At 41.4% G+C, this 25505-nt stretch overlaps 1 protein-coding gene across 3 annotated transcripts in view; it reads left to right on the top strand.

The window, feature by feature from the left end:
- The window catches only part of rnf24 (ring finger protein 24), an 83277-nt gene that overhangs the window by 5688 nt on the left and 52084 nt on the right, over positions 1 to 25505 (top strand). Inside the window, exon 1 of one of the 3 annotated variants that reach the window (XM_062980886.1) lies at positions 15674 to 15698. The exons of 1 other annotated variant lie outside the window; for it this stretch is intronic. Coding sequence is in view for 1 of the 2 variants with exons in the window: in XM_062980884.1 (XP_062836954.1) it covers positions 15789 to 15820 (32 nt within the window). In the remaining variant the exon portion in view is untranslated. Of the gene's footprint in view, positions 1 to 15673; positions 15699 to 15718; positions 15821 to 25505 lie in introns of those variants that run through there. One more of the 3 variants, XM_062980884.1, reaches the window with a different exon arrangement.

Here is a 25505-nt window from a genome sequence, read left to right as displayed (position 1 = left end):
TCTCCAAAGTGTCTAGACAGGAGGGAAAAGCTGCATTTTTTTGGCTCTCCACCTCCACCCTGCCTCCAAATTGCCATTGATTGTAGCATGAGTAAAGCACCAGGATTGTGTGAAATCTAGCACTGAGATGAGCATATTAGTGGTTTATGGGTTGGACTCAATGGCTCTGGAGATCTTGGTTTTGATTAGGTTAAAAACATATAACAACAAAGGGATTGAAACACCTTCAGATGGGTTGCTGTGAGTTTTTCGGGCTGTATGGCCGTGTTCCAGAAGCATTCTCTCCTGATGTTTCACCCATATCTATGAAAGGCATCCTCAGAGTTGTAAAATCAGGATAGTAAATAAAGAACAACACTTAAAAATGGGAATTTCAGACAGGAAACAAGAAGGACCAACTAACACCTCCCAACAAAGGATTCTCCCAGGATGGAAGCAGTGGGTGAAACATCAGGAGAGAATGCTTCTGGAACATGGCCAGACAGCCCAGAAACAGCAACCTATATAAACACACTTTTTGATGTGCAGTGTAGAGTGGTATTAAAGTTTTCCCATGCCTGTTCTGGACCTCACAACCTCTGAGGATGCTTGCCATAGATGTGGGTGTAATGTCAGGAGAGAATGCTTCTGGAACATGGCCATACAGCCCGGAAAACTCACAGCAACCCAGTGATTCCGGCCGTCAAAGACATCAACATATCTTCAGAGGTTTATCTGGATGTCTATCTGTCAGGAGTGCTTTGATTGTGTGTTCCTGCCTGGTGGAGGGTTGGACTGGATGGCCCTTGGGGGTCTCATTGAAGTTTGTGATTCTATGTAGACTTTATAAAGATAGCTGCTGCTTTTCTTGTCATAGTGTTGCAAAAGAGCCCCCCAAAGGCCATCCAGTCCAACCCAAGTCTTCCACGCAGGAAGACACAGTCAAAGCACTCCTGACAGATGGCCATCCAGCCTCTGTTGAAAAACCTCCACCATACTCCTAAGAAGTACATATGTTCCACCCTTGTACAGCTCTTACTGTCAGTAAGGTTTTCTTAATGCTTCGGCGGAAGCACATGATGTGGTTTTTTTGTGTGTGTGTGTGTGGTTAGTGTGCCAAGCAAGCCACAATTGGTTAGCCAGCCCCAAAATGCCGCTCCCCTTCCACTCCTTGTTGCAAATACCAAAGGAAGTGCCAAGCCTTCTGCCGTGCTCTGTGTGTGTCTGTATGTGTGTGTGTTGAAAGAACTTTTTGGCACTAGATTCTGGTTGCATATGGCTCTGATTGGCTTCTCCCTCTCTCTCTCTCCTTTTCTCATTCCTTCCCTTTCCCCCCTTCATCTGTCGTTCCCGATCGTGCATGTTCTCGCTGGCGCTTGCAACGTGCTAGGCGACACGCAAAGCCAGCTCAGTAGCTCCGCTTGCAGGGCTTCTTTAAAAGGCAGCGTGCGCCGTCCTGCCGCCTCCGTCCTTTTGCATTCAAGGCATTGATGCAGGCAGAGTATCCTTCATCCAAAAGGCTTGGGGATAGAAGAATTTGAGATTTCTGATATTTGTAAGTTTTGGAATATAGGAGTTACAGACGTCTGGCTTGCAAACAACGTCTAGTTAAGAATGGGGCTGAGACAAGAGGAATCTAGTCCTCAGGAGCAGGCCCGTAGCCAGAAATAAAACATTAGGGAGGGATTGAAGCTTTCCCCCCCAAAAATGACTTTTCAGGACAGTGGAATGAGATCTCAACAAGAAATTGCCATCATTCTGCAAAGGTTCTTCACAGGTAATGGGGCCGGGCTGTGGCGCAGGCTGGTTAGCAGCCAGCTGCAATAAATCACTCTGACCAAGAGGTCATGAGTTCGAGGCCATTCCGTGTCAGGGTGAGCACCTGACAATTAAAAATAAAATACAGTAGAGTCTCACTTATCCAAGCTAAACGGGCCGGCAGAAGCTTGGATAAGCGAATATCTTGGATAATAAGGAGGGATTAAGGAAAAGCCTATTAAACACCAAATTAGGTTATGATTTTAAAAATTAAGCACCAAAACATTATGTTATGCAACAAATTTGACAGAAAATAGTTTTAGTACACAGTAATGCTATGTAGTAATTACTGTATTTACGAATTTAGCACCAAAATATGATATATTGAAAACATTGACTACAAAAATGCGTTGGATAATCCAGAATGTTGGATAAGCGAATGTTGGATAAGTGAGACTCTACTGTATTTGTAAGTTTTGGAATATAGGAGTTACAGACATCTGGCTTGCAAACAACATCTAGTTAAGAATAGGGCTGAGACAACAGGAATCTAGTCCTCAGAAGCAGGTCTGTAGCCAGAAATAAAAAATTAGGGAGGGATTGAAGCTTTCCCCCAAAAAAATGACTTTTCAGGACAGTGGAATGAGATCTCAACAAGAAATTGCCATCATTCTGCAAAGGTTCTTCACAGGTAATGGGGCTGGGCTGTGGCGCAGGCTGGTTAGCAGCCAGCTGCAATAAATCACTCTGACCAAGAAGTCATGAGTTCGAGGCCAGCCCATGTCGGGGTGAGCACCCGACAATTAAAAATAAAATATAGCCCCTGCTCGTTGCTGACCTATGCAACCCGAAAGATAGTTGCATCTATCAAGTAGGAAATTTAGGTACCACTTATATGTGGGGAGGCTAATTTACAACACCATAAAAATCATCCAGCCGCTGTTGGAATTAGGAAGTGCTGTCGCAGTGGATGATGAAGGAGCTGCTCCCCCTGTGGCCAGAATCAAGCATACCCTCAGGAAACTGGAAGCTGGAGAAGTTTAAATTGCCTCTGTGTCTGTCTCTGTTCTATGTTATATGGCATTGAATGTTTGCCTTGTATGTGTATTTTGTGATCCGCCCTGAGTCCCTTTCGCGGTGAGAAGGGCGGAATATAAATATTGTAAATAAATAAATAAATAATCAGTCCTGAAACTTGCTCCCTCTTTAAGCTACAGTAGAGTCTCACTTACCCAACACTCACTTATCCAACGTTCTGGATTATCCAACACATTTTTGCAGTCAATGTTTTCAATACATCATGACATTTTGGTGCTAAATTCGTAAATACAGTAATTACTACATAGCATTACTGTGTATTGAACTACTTCTTCTGTCAAATTTGTTGTATAACATGATGTTTTGGTGCTTAATTTGTAAAATCATAACCTAATTTTTTTTTTTTTTAGAATCATAGAATAGTAGAGTTGGAAGAGACCACATGGGCCATCCAGTCCAACCCCCTGCTAAGAAGCAAGAAATCTCATTCAAAGCACCCCCGACAGATGGCCATCCAGCCTCTGCTTAAAAGCCTCCAAAGAAGGAGCCTCCACCATGGCCCCGGGGAGAGAGTTCCACTGTCGAACAGCCCTCACAGTGAGGAAGTTCTTCCTGATGTTCAAGTGGAATCTCCTTTCCTGTAGTTTGAAGCCATTGTTCCGTGTCCTAGTCTGCAGGGCAGCAGAAAACAAGCTCCCTCCCTCCTCCCTATGACTTCCCTTCACGTATTTGTACATGGCTATCATGTCTCCTCTCAGCCTTCTCTTCTGCAGGCTAAACATGCCCAGCTCTTTAAGCCGCTCCTCATAGGGCTTGTTCTCCAGACCCTTAATCATTTTAGTCGCCCTCCTCTGGACGCTTTCCAGCTTGTCAACATCTCCCTTCAACTGTGGTGCCCAAAATTGGACACAGTATTCCAGGTGTGGTCTGACCAAGGCAGAATAGAGCATGGGGAGCATAACTTCCCTGGATCTAGACGCTATTCCCCTATTGATGCAGGCCAGAATCCCATTGGCTTTTTTAGCAGCCGCATCACATTGCTGGATGATATTTAATAGGCTTAATCTCTCCTTATTATCCAACATATTCGCTTATCCAACATTCTGCCAGCCTGTTTACGTTGGATAAGCAAGACTCTACTGTACTTCTTGTCGTCCACAAAGGATAATAGTTTCCACAATTGGCAGAAGTTTCTACCTGTTTTCTTCATACAGTAGAGTCTCACTTATCCAATATAAACAGGCTGGCAGAAGCTTGGATAAGCGAATATGTTGAATAATAAGGAGGGATTAAGGAAAAGCCTATTAGACACCAAATTAGGTTATGATTTTACAAATTAAGCACCAAAACATTATGTTATGCAAGAAATTTGACATAAAAAGTAGTTAAATACGCAGTAATGCTATGTAGTAATTACTGTATTTACGAATTTAGCACCAAAATATCATGATATATTGAAAACATTGACTACAAAAATGTGTTGGATAATCCAGAATGTTGGATAAGTGAGACTCTACTATATTTTCTTTGTCATCAAGATGTTTTCCACTGTGAATTAGCAAGAAGATTTCATCCAAGCACAAGTTGTTCTGATGGTACTGTTTTTTGGTGTCTATTGAAGTCTTTTGTTGCATTTTTCCATCACACAGATGGTTTAGCAACTGATGCGACCCAAGCTTGTGATGACCATCTTTGCCCCCAGCTTCACCTCCAAACACCACACCATACTTACAGAATGCATCTTGTACATGAAATGACGGAAATCTGCTGAACCATTTGGGTTGAACACTTAGCTGCCTCTTCTTATCCGTAGGAAATACATATCATGGCAATGGAGTCTGTGGATTTTGCACTAATTGAGCTTTCATTTAGTCATCAGAAATAGTTGTGTTCATATATAGTCCAATGATATAGCTTCTTCTCTTTGCTCCTGTTCCATGGTTTCTTTGGCATGGCTTGGATTAGATGAACCAGTGGTGGACACCATAGTTCCCTCAGTTTTCACCTGCAATCCAGGTGAAATCACCTTCTGCCCTTCACCTTAGCTTGGTCACTACCACTATGTCAGTTATTGCTGCTATTGCACAATAAATTGTTAGAAAAGATAGGTAATGATTAGAGTTGTGCATTTGTTTGGAATTGCTATACGTGTCTGTATGTTCCATTCGTAGGGCCCCATTTTAGTTTTTGGGCACCACTACCGAAAATGGGTGCCTATACAAATGGGCATTTTGGAAAAGGTACAAAAATGAATATTTTTGTGCCTGCCAGGGCTGCAGGCCCTGGGAGGCACGGGCACTTCTCCTCCCTGAATTGTGTAAAGCAAAGGAAAAGAACCTTAATGTAACTCCATTGGCGTGTGTGGACACAGCGCATCTTTGGCGCTCGGCGCTCCACTTCAGAGTCTGGCACGTGTACGTTTTGGGCCTGAAAAAGACTGCGTCTGGCGAGCAGGCCTGCCAGCAGGTCCTGAAGCAGAGCGCCAACCACCGAGCACATTTTCGGGGCCTGAAGTGGAGTGCCGAGTAAGATGCACTTGGTGTTCGGCGCTCTGCTTCAGGGCCTGCAGTCATTTTCCAAGGAGAGTGCGTCTGGCAAGCAGGCCCAAAACGTGCAGGCCAGGCCCTGAAGTGGAGCGCCGAAGATACGCTATGTCCACACAAGAAATGTCCCTGGACGCAACCACACTGTAGAATTAACACAGTTAGACAGCACCTTAATTGCTGTGGTTCGTTGCTATGGAAATATTGGAGTTGTGGTTTGGTGGAACACCATCATTCTTTGGCAAAGAAGCTTAAGACCCTGTAAAACTGTATATCCCATGATTCCGTAGAATTGAGCTATGGCAGTTAAAACGGTGTCAAACTGCGTTAATGCTACAATTTAGGTGCCACTCATGTGGATAATTTCAGGTTTTGGAATTTTGGAAAAGGAATGCTGCAACAATACTGAGTTCTTCATATTTCTTTTTTGGTTCAAGGATGGATTCTATCTGGCGAACATGACTGGGGATCATTAAGAATACTTTTTACTCTCAATTGCATCGGCATTCAGTTCCAGGTCTCTATCTCCTTTCTTTCGTCTTTGCTGACACCTATTTTGTCCACAACAACTTTGTTAAACTGAGACTTGATATTTTGGTGCAATGAAGCATTAATGTGTAGCATGTAAGGTAGATGAGTAGCTGATTTAACCAAACCGCCGGGTTAATTTTCAAACAACCATTGCTTCTAACTTTTTGTGTTGCTGTTTTTCTTAGGGTCGGTGTGAAATGTTGCTTAAAATTGGGGAATTCTCAATAATAGTTCCACACCAAAAGGAAGTTGAATTAAGAACTTAATAGCTATGTTAAATATTTAGAGCTTCCATGCAAGTCAAATTTTGGACTGCATCAAAGAATTGCAAATAATCATCCATTTTCTTAAGCAAGAGTATAAGATATACTTACATTAATATCAACGGCTCACAGCTTTCCCATTGTGTGCAATAGCTTCCTACATACAACTCATGTAAAATGAAAAATATGATGCAAGATTCGGATACAACAGAAATATACAAGTCCAAGTTGGACATGAACTGGTGCATGTGATTGTGTCCAAAGAAGGAAAAGAGATTCCATCTACTTTAGGAAGACCTTCCTGATGATAAGAGCTGTTTGGCAGTGAAATATGCAACTGCGTGGGAGTTTGGTGAGGTCTCCTTCTTCAGGTGTTTTTAAGCTGAGACTGGATGGCCATCTGTCTGGAATGCTTTAATTGTGTGTGTCTTCCTGGCAAGGGTTGGACTCGATGGCCTTTTGGGGTCTCTTCCAGCTCTGAGTCTATGTATATTATTTCAGGTGAGGTTGGTGTAGTTTTGTTCCCCATCCCAAATTAATAAACTCATTGGCTTTGTTTTGGTAAATCAGACACAAATGCAGCAGCTCTTGCAGATGGTTCTCTTATTTTTTAGTGACTGTACTAAAAAAAATGGGAGCCCTTGGTAGCACAGTATGTTAAAGCATTGAGCTGCTGAACTTGCAGATCAAAAGGTCGCAGGAGTGAGTGCCTGCTATTAGCCCCAGCTTCTGCCAACCTAGCAGTTTGAAAACATGAGTAGATAAATAGGTACTGCTTCGGCAGGAAGGTAACAGCGCTCCATGCAGTCATGCCAGTGGCCACATGACCTTGGAGGTGTCTACGGACAACGCCGGCTCTTCGGCTTAGAAATGGAGATGAGCATCAACCCCCAGAGTCGGACACGACTGGACTTATTGTCAGGGGAAAACCTTTACTTTACCTACTAAAAAAATGCATCTGTAAAAATACTGTTTATATTAAATTTGCAATAGAAGGAGGAGCAAGCTGTTTTAAATTGAATTGAAACTGATAAGAGCAATGTTTTGTAAACACTCCAACTGGCAGAGCTTTCCCTCCAGTATGGAAAGGACCACCACTAATATTTGTGCCCATTAAATACAACTGTCTCTTTCTTTGCTGGAAACCCTGCACAGACTGGCAGCCAATGGCTTGCAAACCAGCACTGGTCCATTGATTACCAGTTTGAATAACACTGGAGCAGACTTTAGATTATTTGAAGTCCAGAACAGATTGAACATTGATCCAGATTTGAAAACCAGATTTACAGCAATGAATTACTGTGAGTTTTCCGGGCTGTATGGCTATGTTCCAGAAGCATTCTCTCCTGACGTTTCACCCACGTCTATGGCAGACATCCTCAGAGGTTGTGAGATCTGTTGGAAACTAGGCTAGTGGACTGTATATATATCTGTGGAATAATATCCAGGGAGGGAGAAGGAACTCTTTTCTGTTTGAGGCAAGTGTGAATGTTGGAAGTGATCATTTTGATTAGGCTTGACCACTCTAACAACTACCATGTCAGACCACACAGAGAAGCCATTGAAATCCTCAGGCATGTGGATAATTGCAATAGAAAGGAGGAAACCATGAAAACGAACAAAATCTGGCTCTCAGTATTAAAAAAAAAAGTCTAAAATCAGAACAGTAAATAAAGAACAACACTCAGAAAACGGGGATTCCAGATAGGAAACAATCAGGGCCAGCTAACATTTCCCAACAAAGGATTCCCCCGGGCAGGAAGGAGCCAGATGCAAGGCTATTCAATGCTAATCAAGGTGACGAATTGCAACATTCACACAAAAGTTCTTTCTCCCACCCTGAATATCATTCCACAGATATATAAACCCCACTTTCCTAGTTTCCAACAGAACTCACAACCTTTGAGGATGCCTGCCATAGATGTGAGCGAAATGTCAGGAGAGAATGCTTCTGGAACACATGGCCACACAGCCTGGAAAACTCATAGCAACTCAGTGATTCCCACCATGAAAGTCTTCGACAACATATATAGCAATGACATTACTACTGTGCACTGTGGTTTCCCTGCCAAATTGGGAAGGATTTGTTTACTTCTTCCCTGAATTTGTTATTTCTCTTATGGATGTGTGCACTTTTCACTTGTGTAAAGGAGCATGTGGGTTCCTGTAAATCCAATGTTATTGCAACACTGTTGAGACTATAAACGGAGTCTTTTACAGTCTGGCTCCAGTACTACTTTTATTAAATAATGCAAAGAAGCAAGCAATGGGATACTGCTAATTATCACCTAAATAAGTTATCAGATTTGTGGAACAAGATCTTGATAACATTTCCAAGCGTAGCTGCATTGGCTGTGTAGCAAAATATAATTAACATCCAAAATCTACCAAAAGGGATAGCAAAATGTAAGAAAATATATTTATATATGTACACTAGCTGTGCCCGACCATGCGTTGCTGTGGTGAAATATGGTGGTATGGGAAATAAAGTATTGAGGAATTGGTGGTAGTTAAGGTAAAGGGTCCCCTGGGCTGAGTGGGTTGCTAGGAGACCAAATGAGTGGAGTTTAGCCTTCTAACTGGCAGCAATTGGATAAAAACAATTATTCCTCTCCCTCTAATTAGGACTTTATTTTTCTTTTCTTTTTGTTGTATCAACCTAGAGGAATGGATGAGGGGTTGTGCTGTCAATTTTCGAGGTTGTGGGGTGTTTACTTTTGTTGTTTTGTCCACTGCCGTGATGCCATCACTCTTTTATATATATATATAGATAGATAGATAGATTGCACATTTTTGGAGCTCTACTTCCTTCTTCATCAGACAAAGACCATATAGAAGAAGAAAAACCTGATATTAGAGTCACAAGTCTACGTATTGTCAAGATGTTGTTTTTGCAATTGTCATTTAGGATGGTCTGGAGGGCCATGTGGGAGTCAAAGAATAATAAAATCCAGGCCATTAACAACAGAAAAAATAATAATTTCCCTTGTGACCCAGGAATTTTATGTTTTGATACCGTTTCTTTGTTAAAAAAAACCCCAAAGGCCTAGGAAATCAAGTTCAAGTTCTAGATTAATTCCAGACGAAGCTGAAATGGTCTCAGACTGTTCCTGGTGTCAAAAGAGCAAAATCCCAAGTTGTTCTTTTTCCTGCTGCTTTAGATAACTTTCCCAAAGCTAATAAAATGCCTTCTCTGAAGCTGTATTCCTTGGTCACTTGACCACTGATGACTTTCATCCTCCTTCGCTTGATGCATCATTAAAGATTAACGATTAGTTTGAGCTTTCTTTGAAAGGCAAGCTGTAAGATGCGTTCTGAGGTCTTGTTTTGGAATGCAAAAAATTACCTTCCTTTCTATTTAAAAGGTCCTTTGGTGTGCATTAGACATACTTTTGGGTGTTTTGGTATCACAATAAATTCTATGCAGACCCCGAGACCATCAACCTATGGGTACACCTACACTGTTGATTTAATGCAGTTTGACACTACTTTATTTGGCATGGCTTTTTAAAAATAATGTCAAAAGCGACTTGAGAACATACTGCAAGTCGCTTCTGGTGTGAGACAATTGTCCATCTACAGAGACGTTGCCCAGAGGTTGCCTGGATGTGTTGCCATCCTGCTGGGATGTCCCTGCAAGCTAGAGCTGACAGACGGGAGCTCACCCCATCTTGTGGATTCGAACTGGCAACCTTCATGTCGGCAACCTAACCTTCAGGTCAGCAGTCTAGCCATCACAAGAGTTTAACCCATTGCACCACCGCGGCTCCTATTTGGCACGGCTAAATGCTTTGGAATCCTGGGAGTTGTAGTTTCACCAGGTCTTTCGCCTCCAGGTGCCTCACCGAACTACAAATCCCAGAATACTGTAGCATTGAGCCATGGCAGTTAAAGTGGTGTCAAACTGCCTTAATTCTGCTGTGTAGATGGCAACCCCATGTCTCATACAGGAATGATTAAATTTCACTGAAAGACAGAGTCCCATTGACAACGTATGATGATATAAAGTTAATTACTCTATATGCAGTCCTTTGGGCCTTTAGTATCTGCTGGGATTTTACTCCTGGACTTTGGATGAATGCAAATGGCCAAAATAGGAAGACAATGGTGAACCTCCTCTGAATAGGGGTTGCTCTGAGTTTTCCGGGCTGTCTGGCCACGTTTCAGAAGCATTTTCTCCTGACGTTACTCCCACCTCTATGGCAGGCATCCTCAGAAGTTGTGAGGTTTGTTGGAACTATGCAAGTGGGGTTTATATATCTGGAACAATGTCCAGGGTGGGAGAAATAACTCTTGTCTGTTTGAGTCAAGTGAGAATGTTGCACTTGGCCAGCTTGATTAGCATAGAATAGCCTTGCAGCTTAAAAGCCTGGCTGCTTCCTGCCTAAGGGAATCTTTTGTTGGGAGGTGTTAGCTGGTCCTTATTGATTCTCTGTTTTCTGAAAGTTGTTCTTTATTTACTGTCCTGATTTTAGAGTTGTTATATACTGATAGCCATATTTTGTTCATTTTCATGGTTTCCTCCTGTCTGTTGAAATTGTCCACATGCTTCTTGTGGATTTCAGTGGCTTCCCTGTGTAGTCTGACATGGTAGTTGTTAGAGTGGTCCATCATTACTAGGTTCTCAAATAATATGCTGTGTTTATCCTCTGAATAGATCTGGTCAAGAAAACTCTTGTACAAGGATCTCCAAAAATTGGAGTTACCTTGAAGGCATACAACAGCAACAACAACATTGATACAAGTTGAGCTCCCTTTTTCCAAAATACTCCAAAATTGTCTCCCTGGATGGCTGAGGGAGTGATTCCTTGGCTTTCTAGATGGTTCAGCATACACAAACCTTGCTTCATGCACAACGTTATTCAAACTTCGTGTATGAAATTACTTTCTGGCCATGTGTGTATAAGGTGAATATGAAATATAAATGTATGTTGCGTTCAGTCTTCGGTCTCACCTCTTTATGGAAGAATCCCAAAATTTGAAAGAGACACGGAACAATTCTGAGAAGGGATGCTAAACCTGTAAAATATGTGGTTTGCATCCAAAAGACCCAAGTTAGGGATGGAAAAAATTCCTATCTTAAACCCTAGAGAGATGATCCCACTTTGCATAATGGGGATAATCCTAAAATAATGTATGGGCATTGGGTGTTAGAGTAGGTAGAGAACAGAGGAGTTATGGAGTTATGGATTCAAATCATGAGTCAAGAAACTCCAGCTAAACATTAGGAAGAACTTTCTGATGGTAAGAATTATTCATCTGGTTTGGACTAGAGATTTCGAAGCAGTGGAAAAGCTGTGATTTTCTGCACTGCAAGAGGGTTGGACTATATGGCTTTTGGGATCCCTTCCAAATCTAGAGTTCTATAATTCATTCAGTAAGTTCTATAATTCATTAATGAATGTCACCATTTAATCTGAAAACCACCCTAGGCACGTCTTCTTGTTTTGTATCGAGGTGAAAATTGCACACAGATGTCACTGTGCAGGTACTACAACTTACATGTTTGTTTTAATGAGAGTAGCATTGCTTATTTCCCAGGTGCATCCAGATTTATTGCTGGAAAACCAGGCTCTGTTTAAATGCAAATGTATTTTTCCTTTTGCCTTCTTCTTCAACGAGCAGATTGGGATGGCAAGCAGTGAGAACATTGTAAACATTGGAAGTTTCCTTCTACAGATACTGGGAGTTGGTCCATATGGAGCTTGTTTTATCTACTTTGGCAACCTTAAATCTTAAGGAGACTTTGCTAGCCTCCTTATTGCTACCACTGTATGTATTTCCTTCTATTAATTGTTTTGGACAACGCCTTATAAGGGGTGCATCTACACTGCAGGCACTACAAAATAAAATCATTCCCGACTCTTGGAAAGAAGCGACAATAACCATGATATATAAAGATGGAACAGACCCAAAAGAGGTTCGAAACTATTGACCCATATCATTACTTAATAATGACTATAACATTTTCACTAAAATAATGGCAAATAGATTTAAAGAATTCCTAACCGACTGTGTAGAGGAAGAACAAACGGGCTTTTTGCCTAACCGAAGTATTAAAGACAATGTAAGAACACTAGTTGATACAATAGAATATTATGAATTAAATCACCAAAAAGAAGTAGGCCTACTAGTGCTAGACACAGAGAAAGCCTTTGACAATCTGAATTGGGACTTTTTCAAATTATTATTTCAAGAATTAGATACGGGTTTACAGTTTCAAAATGGTATTAACGCCATCTATGAATGCCAAACTGCAAAAATACGGATAAACAGCCAAGATACAGAAGAATTTGCCATAAGTAAGGGCACGAGGCAAAGATGTCCCTTATTTTTAGTTTTGCTTTGGAAATCCTACTTCGGGCCATTAGAAAAGATAACAATCTGCAAGGGATCAAAATAGATAAATAAGAATTTAAGCTTAGAACCTTCGCAGACGATGTGATCTGCATAATAGAAAATCCAAAATGAAACATAAGAAATTGGCTTAGCAAAATTGAAGAATTTGGTCGAATGTCAGGGTTCAAAATTAATAAAAAGAAAACAATGATATTAACAAAAATATGTCAAAGAGCAATCGGGAAGAGCTAAGGAAAATATTGGAACTAGAGATAACATCTAAAATAAAATATTTGGAGATAAGGACAACATCTTATAAGGGGTGCATCTACACTGCAGAATTAAAGTAGTTTGACACCACTTTAGTGTGATAGATTCCTAGGAGTTATAGTTTTGCAAGGCTCTTCATTGCTGTGTCATCTCTGGGTGTAGCCAGAACCACACATTTCGAAAAGGAAATGATATCTTGCATTATATACTGCACACATATCCATCCCTCTGTCGCGCTGACAGTGTTAAATGGAACTCATATCCTGTTGGGAGTGTATTAAAACAGACATGTCATAAAATTCTCATCAGCCAACCTGGCTGATGTTTGCTTTATTGTTTACTTTTCTGCTCATGATGGTGCTGATTATCCCTGGCATTATATCTGCACTACATATGTTCCTATTTGCCATCATTGAAGAGAGAAGGGTTTACAAGAAATCAGTTTCTTGACATGGAGAAAACGTAATACGAAAGGGACTTTGCAAACTATTACAGTATGTAAACTTGTGACATGGCTCCTATTCTGTTGCAATTCGGGCCTATCAGAATATAGAAAATATAAAGTGCCATATACAGTAAATGCAAAAAAATACAAATATAAATCAACTACTGGAGGGAATATATGAGAGCTAGCATGGCATAATGTTTTGTGCATTGGTCTACAACTCTTCAAATCAGTTTGAATCCCGCTTGGCCATGGATATTTGTTGGATGACCCATGGACAAGTCATATTCTCTCAACCTTAGAGGAAGTCAAATTGGCTCTTGCCAAGAAAATCCAGTGATAGGATTAACATAAATTGGAAACCACCTGAAGGTAAATAATAACAACAACGGAAACTATAGCTTTCCTGATTGGTATTGGCTGCTAACACAGCAAAAGGAGATTTGGAGAACTAGAAAACTCATAGTTTGGACAGCCACGGGTTAAAGAAGCTCATAGGGAAGTGTAATTTCACCTAGTAATAATATTAATATTTCAGAGTATCTGACAAAGTTGGCTGCAGGCCTCTTAACAGCCTCCCCAATATTGATGCTAGCGCTGGAGTCATTTTAGGACAAGCCATCCACAGAATGTAGCTCTGTCCAGGAACAGTTGGAAATTTGGAAAGGAAACCAGTGAGGAGGAACCCTTTCCAAAAAAACCGCTGTGTGTTAAAAGGATGACTTGCATCAACACTTTGAGAAGTGACTGAGACCCAGTGTTGCCATGCTGGAAGTGAGGGATGTGTCAAAACCTTCACACTTCTCCTTGCGAAGCAGTTTGATGTTTTTTCCTAACACAGTTTGAATGAAAGCATTGCTGATCTCAATGATCTGTGAGTTTCTTTATCCCTTGCTTCTAGAGGTAAGAGAGAAGCAAATGCGCATATATGCACAGACCCCTTGCTTGCAGATGTGCATCTTGATTGAATCCACACTGGTGCCCTCCAAATAGTGCTACTGAGTTGCAGTTCCCATTATACCCAGTCTGTATAGCAGATTATGGTGGAGTTGTTGTTTAGTAACATCTGGAGAGCCAATTTGGGTACAAATTAAAGCGTACTGGCCACTATGAAAAAATTATAGTTGGCCCTCTCAGTGCCAGAATCACGATAGTAAACAATGAATACCATTCAGAAACAGAAGAACTCCAGACAGCAAGCAATCAAGTGCCAGTTAACACCTCCCAAACAAAGGATGCCTCCAGGCAACAGAGGCCAGGGTACCTCTATGGCAATAACATCACTGATCGACTGGGTTGCTGTGAGCTTTCTGGGCTGTACGGCCATGTTCCAGAAACATTCTCTCCTGATGTTTCACCTGCATCTGCATGTCAGGAGACAATGCTTCTGGAACATGGCCATACAGCCTGGAAAACTCACAGCAACCCAGTGATTCCAGCCATGAAAGCCTTCGACAGTACACCTTACCGATTGACTTTCCAGCTGCAGGGCTACTCAGTGCTTTTCAGGCTAGCTAATTGCAACATTCACATTTGCTTTAACAGCCAAGGGTTCTTTTTCCCATCCTGGACATTATTCCACAGGTATTGAAGAGGCCAACCACAGATACAGGTGAAACATCAGGAGAGAGTGCTGCTGGAACATGGCCATACAGCCAGATAAATACAACCCAGTGATTCCAACCATGAAAGCTTTCGACAACAGACCTAGAGATTGCAAAAGAGGCGTTTTATCTAGGAACCTCTAAGTCAGTGGTTCTCAATGTATGGGTCCCCAGATGTTTTGGCCTTGAACTCCCAGAAATCCTAACAGCTGGTAAACTGGCTGGGATTTCTGAGAGTTGTAGGCCAAAACACCTGGGACCCATAGGTTGAGAACCACTGATCTAGGTCCTCATGTATGACTTCTGGTCAACTTCTGCTGATCCCACTCAAGGACCTGGAGAAGTGTTCTATCTAAAAACCTCTAGGCCAGTGGTTTGGCCTACAACTCCCAAAAATCCCAGCCAGTTTACCAGATGTTAGGATTTCTGGGAGCTGAACACCAAAACATCTGGGGACCCATAGGTTGAGAATCACTGTTCTAGGCCTTCCAGTATAATTCTGTGGTCAACTTCCAGCAGAAATGGGAATCAGTTTCATGAAGGTCAACCCAGCAAATGTGGAGGGTCAATGTAATGCACTCAACTTTTGGATGAAAAAAACCACTGTCTTTTCACCATCTTGAGATGTTCTTCTGAGCATTTGACTCCTTGGTGATCTGCAGTGGTTTGTAGGCTACATGGGAAGAAAACCATTGGGTGCATTTCCAAGACTTGCATTCCAACTTGTCTATGCACAGGTTTCCTAGTTGACCAGCGACGGAGAGATGACCCATCCCACCCAGCGTCCATTCATTTGGCTGCCGGCCAAGTGCAGACCACCTGGGCTTGTCCATTAACAGGCCCGTTGCTTCGTCAGGGCTCTTGCAGCCCGTATTACTTTCCACCCTTGATACAGCAGCTGTCCTATTTGCGGCCAGTGGGATTCGGGGTTAGTCGACTTCTTTCCTTGATCAACGCTGTTGCTTTTGTGTGCTTCGCTTTGGGCTTTTAACCTGTTTTTATTTTAAAATCTGTGCAGATGTCCCTCTCCCTTCAGATGTCAAGCTTGATGTAAGTTGTGGGGTGTTTTCCCCCCAAATATGGGGTTGGTTAATGTGAAAGATTTTGGAGGTGCTGTTGTGTCTTAACTTTGTAGGTTTCTGCTTTTGATGCGATTGGGAAGTTTGGATTTATGCAAGAGGGTTACTTTCAGAAAATGTTGACTTTGATGTTGATTGTTTTAATGCACAAAGAATGGGAAAGAGATGTTTTTGGAAAAGAGAGGAGGATCAGGTTCAACATGGTGCTTGTGTTTGATATCTGTTTATTACAAGGTAGAACAATTCAATGCGGTTTCTGGGCTGATACTAGGTGAATCTTGAATTATGCATTCAACATCAGGGTCCAGATATCTTCTATTTGTATTCCTTCCAAGAATCTGTTATGGAGGAGAAGACAGAAAAGGAAGGTTCAGTAGGTTCTTGGCATTTACTGAAGTTTAGTTCCAAAATCTGTGGATGCTTACGTCCCGTTGTACAACGATGTAATAAGATGGCATTCCTTATATAAAATGGGAAAAATCAATGTTTGCTTTTTGGAATTAAAAGAAATATCAAGCTATGCATGGTTGGGTTGCTGTGAGTTTTCTGGGCTGTATGGCCATGTTCCAGAAGCATTCTTTCAGAACGTTTCACCAACAACTATGGCAGGCAAAACATCAGGGGAGAATGCTTCTGGAACATGGCCATACAGCCCAGAAAACTCACAGCAACCCAGTGATTTGGGCCATGAAAGCCTTCAACAACACATGCGTGGTTGGATTGGTGGATGCAGAATCCGTGGATACAGAGGGTTGACTTTAATGTCTTTTGATTCGGTGTTTCTCATTCAGGAGCACAAAATATGATACCTGTTTTTCTTTCTTCGTGTTTTGTATGGTTTTGTTAGTATTGGATATAATGCTGTAATTTTCCTTTTATGGACTTGTATTTGAGTTGGCCGGCCTGTTTCTCTCCATTATTACCTTCAAGAACAAAGAGATTAAGAGATTAGATTATGAAGGCCTCCCAATTGTAATGTCATTATGATGTGTCTTCAGGTCAACTTTTAAGTTACGGCAACCCCGTCTTCATTTTTGGGGGGCCAGATTATGTTCAGAGAAGATATATCTTTGCTTCCCTCTAAGGCTGAGAGATTGTGACTTGCCCCAGGTCATTCCATGGGTTTCTAATGGCTGAGCAGGGATTCAGATATTGGAAATCCTAGTCCAAACCACAAATCCATGTTGGCTCTTAATTGGATTTAAAGCAAAATATGAATTGCAGATGTTGCAGTGGGTGCACTGCTTAGTCATTGCTTGGCACCTACCAGACAGGTTATATTAAATTTGGCTCATGCATTTTAAAAAACCAAATGGGGAATAGTTACCTTTAAGAACTGAGTAATGCATTGTGTTGCCACATGATCTGAGAGCGAGCAAATAATTACAGATATTCGGTTACAAGACAAGATTCCATTCTGCATTTTGTCAGAATAGCCCGTGGTCAATATTTCATTGCAATTCACAGCTCCTGATCTCTGTAAAATGTCTCTGGTTACTCAGTGCAACCATGCTAAGATGTTTAAAAGTGGTTTATGTTTCCAAAGTATTTATATTTTTCCAAGACCTCCCCAAACTATCTCTGCTAAGGTTCACTTCTGCTTAGCTTTGTTTTGGTTCTTTAGCTTCACACTGTGAAACTCTTCGTTGCACAATATAAAGCAGGCAATGGAAATAAAAGCACATTTATTTTTATCTGGCAAGATGACCGGGGCTTATGGGGATGGTGTCTGGTTTCAAAAAAAAATTGCAATGGGGAAATGTTTATTGAGCTTGGCCATGGGTTTGTGGCCAACCCTAGAAAGGTGGCCAACTTTTGCCCGTGACGTAACTTGGGATCTGGTGACTACTGGCGCATGTGATATGGATTTGCCTTACGGTGTCTGCCATCTGGGTTGGTCTTCGAGTTAACCCCATTCTTCTTGTATGAATTGTGGAATATTCCCTATGTCTTGCAGGGTATAAAACTAGCCCATGTGTCAAGGGATCTGTTCTGCCCAAACAGCCAGATTTGGAAAAACACAAGCTGAAAATAAAAGTAAAATGGAAACAATCAAAGAAATGGTTCCCAAAATGGCAGAGGCTCCCCTCCATCCCACAGACATTCGAATTCCCTCCAAATATGACAAAGTTTCTGGCATGAATGTTACATCTGTGTATAAAATTGCTTTCAGGATATATAAGGTGTAAATGCAATGTAAATGGATTTGTCTTTAGACTTGGCTCTCACCTCCCAAGATGTCTCATGATGAATATAAAAATGTTCCAAAATTCAAAACATCTTGCATTCGAAGCACTTTGGAGAAGGGATACTCAAGCAATATGTATGTATGTGTATATGTATATTTTCCATATGCATATATATATAGAGAGAAAGAGCTAAATTGATGTCTCAGTTAGAATAGACTCACTGAATCAATGGAAGTTATGTAAGTACAGTATTGGTATGCCAAGTTTCCATTGACCCTTTGAGTCTATATTACTTGTGGCTATCAATTCGATTTAGGCCACAAAAGGGCAAAGGGCCACCTTTCAGATACTGGACTGTATCTCCCATTTATCCCCAGCCAAAACAAAAGCTAGGATTTAGGGCATAGCTGGCAGAAATTCTGTGCATTGGTGAAAGTTGCAGTGTTCAGTGTCTTGCATGCAAACCTTTTAATCAATAATAATAATAATAATAATAATAATAATAATAATAATAATAATAATAATAATGACTTTTCATGCTGTATTCATGTGCCACTTTCTTATGCTGTCACCCAAGTAGGAAGCCCCTTATCTGAAGGGATTGGGATCAGTGTTGTTCCACATTTTGATTTAAAAAATTTTTTTGGAATACAGTAGAGTCTCACTTATCCAACATAAACGGGCCAGCAGAACGTTGGATAAGCGAATATGTTGGATAACAAGGAGAGATTAAGGAGAAGCCTATTAAACACCAAATTAGGTTATGATTTTAAAAATTAAGCACCAAAACATCATGTTATACAACAAATTTGGCAGAAAAAGTAGTTCAATATGCAGTAATGCTACGTCGTAAGTACTGTATTTATGAATTTAGCACCAAAATATCATGATGTACTGAAAAGATTGACTATAAAAATGCATTGGATAATCCAGAACGTTGGATAAGCAAGTGTTGGATAAGTGAGACTCTACTGTACTTGCATTATGAGATCTTGAAGATGGAAGCCTAGTCTAAATGCAGAATTCCTTTATGTTTCATATACACCTTATGCACATAGCCTAAGGGTGTTCATTGAACCATCAGATAGCAAAGATGATACCATCTCATGACAATAGTTTTGGAGTACAGCCAGTCTTCCACAACCTCTATTAATAAATAATATAAATAATAATAATTATAATAATTAATAAATAAACACTATTTTTTTATCAGAGAGAGCATCTCTGTGGAAATCTCTAGGTCTTCGAGTTTCACCAGAAGATCCAAATTTTTTAAGAGACAACGTATGACCCAAATTCATGAAAAATTAAATCCGTAAATGGAAAGCAAACTGTATTTTGGGTTTTGTGGTTCCGGATAACAGATGCTCAACCTGTACTGATATTTCTTGGGGTAAAAAAGTAAATCCATTTATTTTATTAGGCAAAAGATCTGGACATTGCTGGGTACACTTTTTAAAATTGTATTTCCAAACCCTGGCAGTACTGGCTGAGTTCAGCTTTTTGAGGCCTGGGAATGTCAGGCTTGTTCCTGCGTGCTTTATTTATTCTGCGTACAGTTGAGCAAGCTCTTCTCCACCAAACAGCTTGCCGTGTACATTCTGATGCTGGAGGAAAGTATGGATGGGAACACGGCAATTGACTGGCTTTATTGCCGCACGGAAAGGCAGAGCCAGGTCTTTTCTCCCATGAGGAGACTGCCCGAAGCTGTTCCGATTTTGAAGCCAAAACCATTTCGGTTCCAAGACCGTCACGAGCCGTAATTGAATCGATTATTGAAGCTCTAAATATTTGTGGTTTGGAGCAGAACCTGCTGCATCGGCATGTGCAAATGGATGCAAAGGAAGACTGGAGCCATCCAAAAACCCCAAGAGTTTGTAACAGTCGCTTGTCACGACCGGCACGTAGGGCTTCGGTTTGCAATGTGTCGGTTGCCTTGCATCTCATCCGCTTGTGCACGGCGCACTTGAGATCGGCATCTGGAAACAAACACAACTTTCGAGTCCATGCGGCAGAGCAAATTGAAAATTAAACAGCACTCAGAGCTGTGGCTATAAATGCCATCTTTGCAGCCAGGAGTGCATCTACAGTGTAGTACTGATGCAGTTTCATACCATTTTGAATTCCATGGCACAGTGCTATGGAATACTGTCAGTTGTTGTTTGGTAAGATTCCAACACTTTTTGCAGAAAAGGCTAAAGACCTGGTAAGATAGGATTCCATAGCATTGAGCCATGGCAGTTAAAGTGGTATCAAATTGCATCGATTTGACAGTGTAGATGCCCTTTTTTCAAAATTGCCCTTGACATTTGGGAGTTGTAGTTACTGGGATTTAAAGTTCACCTGCAATCAAAGAGCACTCTGAACCCCACCAAAGATGGACCTAACTTGGCACATAGAACCCTCATGACCAATAAAATAATACTGGAGGGCTTTGGGGGGAGTTCACCTTGATTTGGGGGAGTTGTAGTTCACCTACGTCCAAACAGCACCGTGAACTCAAACGACCATGCACACATGCCTGATATGTCAGGACGGTTTTTCCTAATGTTTAGGGGGAATCTCTTTTCCTGCAGTTTGGATCCATTGCTGTAGTCTCTGGAGCATCAGAAAAACAAGCTTGCTCCGTCTTCAATGTGACATCCTTCCAAATATTCCAACATGGATATCATGTCACCTCTTAGCCTTCTCCAGGCTCACTAAGGTTCTCCTCGTAGGGATTTATGCTTTCCAGACCTCTGGCCATTTTGGCTGCCCTCGTCTTCACCCTCCCAGTGTGGCCTCTTCTAAGAAATGTCCCTCCGGTGACGTTGGTCAGGTTCTCCTCTTACACCGCAGACACCTTGGCCAGTTTTTTGATGAAATCGCAAAGGAGCAACACTCGAAATTCCCGGCGTGCCGGATCGACAGCCAGGATGCAGCCCTTAACGAAATGTGTCGCCTACCTAAATACCAGGTGAAAGTATTCATTTCAATTAACCTTGACATGTATTTATCTGTGAAATTCAATACGTCCACATTCATAAAGAGCGTGGTAAACAACACACCTGTCTTTATGAAGCAGACACTCCCCAAAATACAAGAATTTTTAGGGCACCATAAGAGGAAAGTTCTTCTAGTTCTCCAATTCTTTGACATCTCCTTCTCTTGAAGATATTGAAGCAGAAACTGGTTGGCCTTCTGTTAGGTGGGCTTAGATCAGCGTTTCTCAACCTGGGGGTCGGGACCCCTGGGTGGGTTGCGAGGGGGGATGTCAGATGGGTTGTCAAAGACCATCAGAAAACACATATTTCTGATGGTCATAGGAACCCTTTTGGAAAAGAAGGCTGAAGATCTCTCCACCCGCCAAACCCTTCCAGTATTTTCTGTTGGTCGTGGGAGTTCAGTTCCATTGTTGGTGGAGTTCAGAATGCTCTTTGATTGTAGGTGAACCATAAATCCCAGCAACTACAATTCCCAAATATCAAGGTCTACTTTCCCCAAACTCCACCAGTATTCACATTTGGGTATATTGAATATTCGTGCCAAGTTTGGTCCAGATGCACCATTGTTTGGAATCCATAGTGCTTTATGGATATAGGTGAACTACAACTCCAAAACTCAAGGTCAATGCACACCAAACCCAGTATTTTCTGTTGGTCATCGGAGTTCTGTGTGCCAAGTTTGGTTCAATTCCATCGTTGGTGGAGTTCTGAATGCTCTTTAATTGTAGGTGAACTATAAATCCCAGCAACTACAACTCCCAAATGACAAAATCAACCCCCCCCCTCCCACCCCCATCAGTATTCAAATTTGGGCGTATCAGGTATTTGTGCCAAATTTGGTCCAGTGAATCAAAATACATCCTGCATATCAAATAATTACATTATAATTCATAACAGGAGCAAAATGACAGTTATGAAGTAGCAACAAAAATGATGTTATGGTTGGGGAGTCACCACAACATGAGGAACGGTATTAAGGGGTCGCGGCTTTAGAAAGGTTGTGAACCACTGGCTTAGATTGTGTCTAATAGGGTTGGAATGGATGATTTTTGAGGTCTCGTCCAACTTTTAGGATTCTATGAAATACAGGATCTGTCTTAGAGTGAGGAACATCTACTGACCCTATAAGAGATGAACTTGTTGGTGGTCAATTAACAAGAGCAGTTCTACTTGCACAGGTCAGGATTTCATCCTTTGGCACTTTTGCTACTATCTCTATCAACTCTCCCTTCCCACTCTTTTTGGAAATGAAGTCAGGTAACTAAGCAAAGATCTCAGGAGCCACATTGGTGCTTTGCATATTTAAATTGAACTTGGATTGCAAAGCTACTTGAGATGGGAAACATTCATGAATCCCAACTGAGGTCAGGTTGTTGAAAGCCAAGCAATGCTGTAGTAGGTCTAATGCTTTTTGTGAGCTGGAAAGAACCCAAAAGGTTATTTAGTCGAAACTCCACACTATGCAAGAATCTACTGCTAAAGCATTCCTGAATGGTTCCCATCCTATGTGGAAATATCCAGTGAAGTAGGGTCCAAAACCTTTTGGAGAAGTTTTTCCAAATTTTAGGTGAAACAGTCCTACTTTTCTCTATTGAAAGATATCTGTGTGTTCCGGATGTTGGACAAGGACACCAGGATTCAAATCCCCACGCAATGTAAATACTGTAAATAAATAAATAAGTCACATACTCTCAGCCTTAGAAAAAGGCAATGGCTAAATTTGAAAGCTAGCATAATGTGGAGAGATTTGAGTGTTGAACCAGGATTTGGGGAGTTGTTCTTGTGCACCTTCAAGTCTGTTGGAGATTGTAGATGTAAATAAATAGAAGCTTTACCACAGTTTCTGAACCAAAATATATGCTGCAGTGTAATAAAATGTCACTCAGGCTTGTGTAGCAAGTAACAGTAACTTTATTTCAGTTCAAAAGATCAAACAGAGCAACAATATATATAGCAGTCTCTCTGAATTCCTACTGAGAAGAGGGAGAATAAACAGTTCTTTTAAACAGTATTTGAATATGCCTCATTTGCCTCAGAAATAATCAGGCTTCAGATAATTGGCAGCCATTTCGTGCCTGGCTGTTTCCAGTCAGCGTTCTCTTCACTCTCTTTCTGTCAGCAGAAAGCCAGAGACAGTAGCCAATCAGAATTCTGGTCTCTGACACACTCAGCCAATCAGCTGCTGACATATTCCTTTCCAGTCAACCCATTACGTCGTGGTGCTTTTTACAAATCCCCAAAATTTCTGACCCTAAGGTGAACTTGTCATGGGCTTTTGCCTTCCTCCAAGGCTGAGAGAGTGTGACTTGCCCAATATTGCCTAGTGGCTTTCCATGTCCCACCAGGATTCGAACCTGGTCTCCAGACCTGTCATCTGACACTTAAACCACGTTGGTTCTTGCATGGTTTATTCTGAACCGTTTGTGCTACGACTTAAATGACTCTTTCGGGAGGAATAGTTATGGGAAAGTTTGGGTTTTGGCTACAGATCTTTCTTTCTTTTATTTTCTTTTTTGGAAAAAGAATGACTGGCTCCAATTCCTGACAATGAGATCAAGGGATTAATGTCTTCAAAGGCTTAGAGATTAACTCAGTCCCATTCCCTCCTCCTTTTATGCCCCACCACCTTCAAATTTAATAGCATAGAAGAAAGCAAAAATGGAGAAGCACCCAATAAAAGCCACCTTTGGAGGTCTTTAAACAAAAGCTGGAATGGCTTTGGTTGTTGCATTCCTGTGTGGACTAGATAGCCTTTGGGGTCCCTTCCAACTGCGAGTTGACGTTTCGATTGTAGGAAATGTTACTCCTTTTGCAGTGAATGGAAATTTTAATAAAAAGGCAAAAGAGATGAGGAGTGATTTCTATAATGGCTGTGCATTGCAAACTTCTCTTGCAGGATCTTGCAAGCTTGTGAATTCCCTTTAAAATGAAATTCCCAATCTACTTCTGCTGTTCGAGTTATTCCCAAGTGTTGTAATCTTGCTTTCATGGCCAGAATCACTGGGTTGCTGTGAGTTTTCCGGACTGTATGGTCATGTTCCAGAAGCATTCTCTCCTGACGTTTCGCCCACATCTGTGGCAGGCATCCTCAGAGGTTGCGAGGTCTGTTGGAAGCCAGGCAAGTGGGGTTTATATATCTGTGGAATAATGTCTAGAGTGGGAGAAAGAACTCTTGTCTGATGGAGGCAAGTGTGAATGTTGCAGTTGGCCAGCTTGACTAGCATTGAATGGCCTTGCAGCTTCAGGGACTGGCTGCTTCCTGCCTGGGGGAATCCATTGCTGGGAGGTGTTAGCTGGCTCTGATTGTTTCCTGTCTGGAATTCCTCTGTTTTCTGAGTGTTGTTCATTGCTAATCAAGCTGCAATATTTACACTTGCCTCAGGCAGACAAGTTCTTTATCCCACTCTGGACATCATTCCACCCACTTGTCTAGTTTCCAACCTCTGAGATCTCACAAGCTCTGAAGATGCCTGCCATAGATGTGGGCAAAACATCAGGAGAGAATGCTTCTAGAACATAGCCATACAGCCCGGAAAACTCACATTAACCAAGTGACATATTCTTGTTTGGCAATGCTAAGAAAAACATCTCCTCCACCTCACCGGAATTTGCAGGCAATGGGGCACATTGCTGTTTGTTTGTTTAAAAAAGGACCGCAATTCACGAAAAAGCCACGTTTTCGACCACAAGAGCTTCTTTAATTGGAAACAGTTCCCTGCAAAGCCGAGTCTGTCACTCTGTTGATATAGCTATGGCAGTATTTTTAGCCAATCTCGCTCAACAAGTTGGGTTGCAATTTCAGAACGTGCCAGCCTTTGCTGGAGAGCTGAGATTTGGTGGGTGGAATAATCTCATTTTGCAACGCGGTTTTTGTTTCCTGAAATAGACGAGCAGGCATCTTTTCCCAGCCCAAGCCAAAAACAGATTTGTCCTTTCAAGCCTCTTTTACTCATCTGCCCTTAATTTGAAATTTCCTTGCCTTTTATTAAAGCAGGGAATTCCTATCCAAAGAATGGGGCTATGCTTAAAGTTAGGCTGCAGACTGGAAAGTTTCCAAGACGGGAAAGTTTTTCTCAAATAGAAATAGAAATACAGTAGAGTCTCACTTATCCAAGCTTCACTTATCCAATGTTATGTATTATCCAACGCAGTCTGCCTTTTAGTAGTCAATGTTTTTGTAGTAAATGTTGCGATGTTTTGGTGCTAAATTCATAAATACAGTAATTACTACATAACATTACTGTGTATTGGACTGCTTTTTTCTGTCAATTTGTTGTAAAACATGATATTTTGGTGCTTAATTTGTAAAATCATAACCTAAATCTGGAATTGTCCTCTGGGGTGGCTGAGACAGTGCTTTCTAGTGATTCAAATGTTTACACATTTATTTGTATTAATTAACTGGTTGTGCCCAGCCACGCATTGCTGTGGCTTATGGGAATCATTTGTTGGCCAGGTGGAATAGCAGTGAATAGCCTTGCAG

Source organism: Anolis carolinensis, chromosome 5 (genome assembly GCF_035594765.1).
Source record: "Anolis carolinensis isolate JA03-04 chromosome 5, rAnoCar3.1.pri, whole genome shotgun sequence".
Lineage (NCBI taxonomy): Eukaryota > Metazoa > Chordata > Lepidosauria > Squamata > Dactyloidae > Anolis > Anolis carolinensis.
The sequence above is the reverse complement of the archived record's forward strand: the minus strand, read 5'-3'. Positions and strand labels throughout refer to the sequence as shown.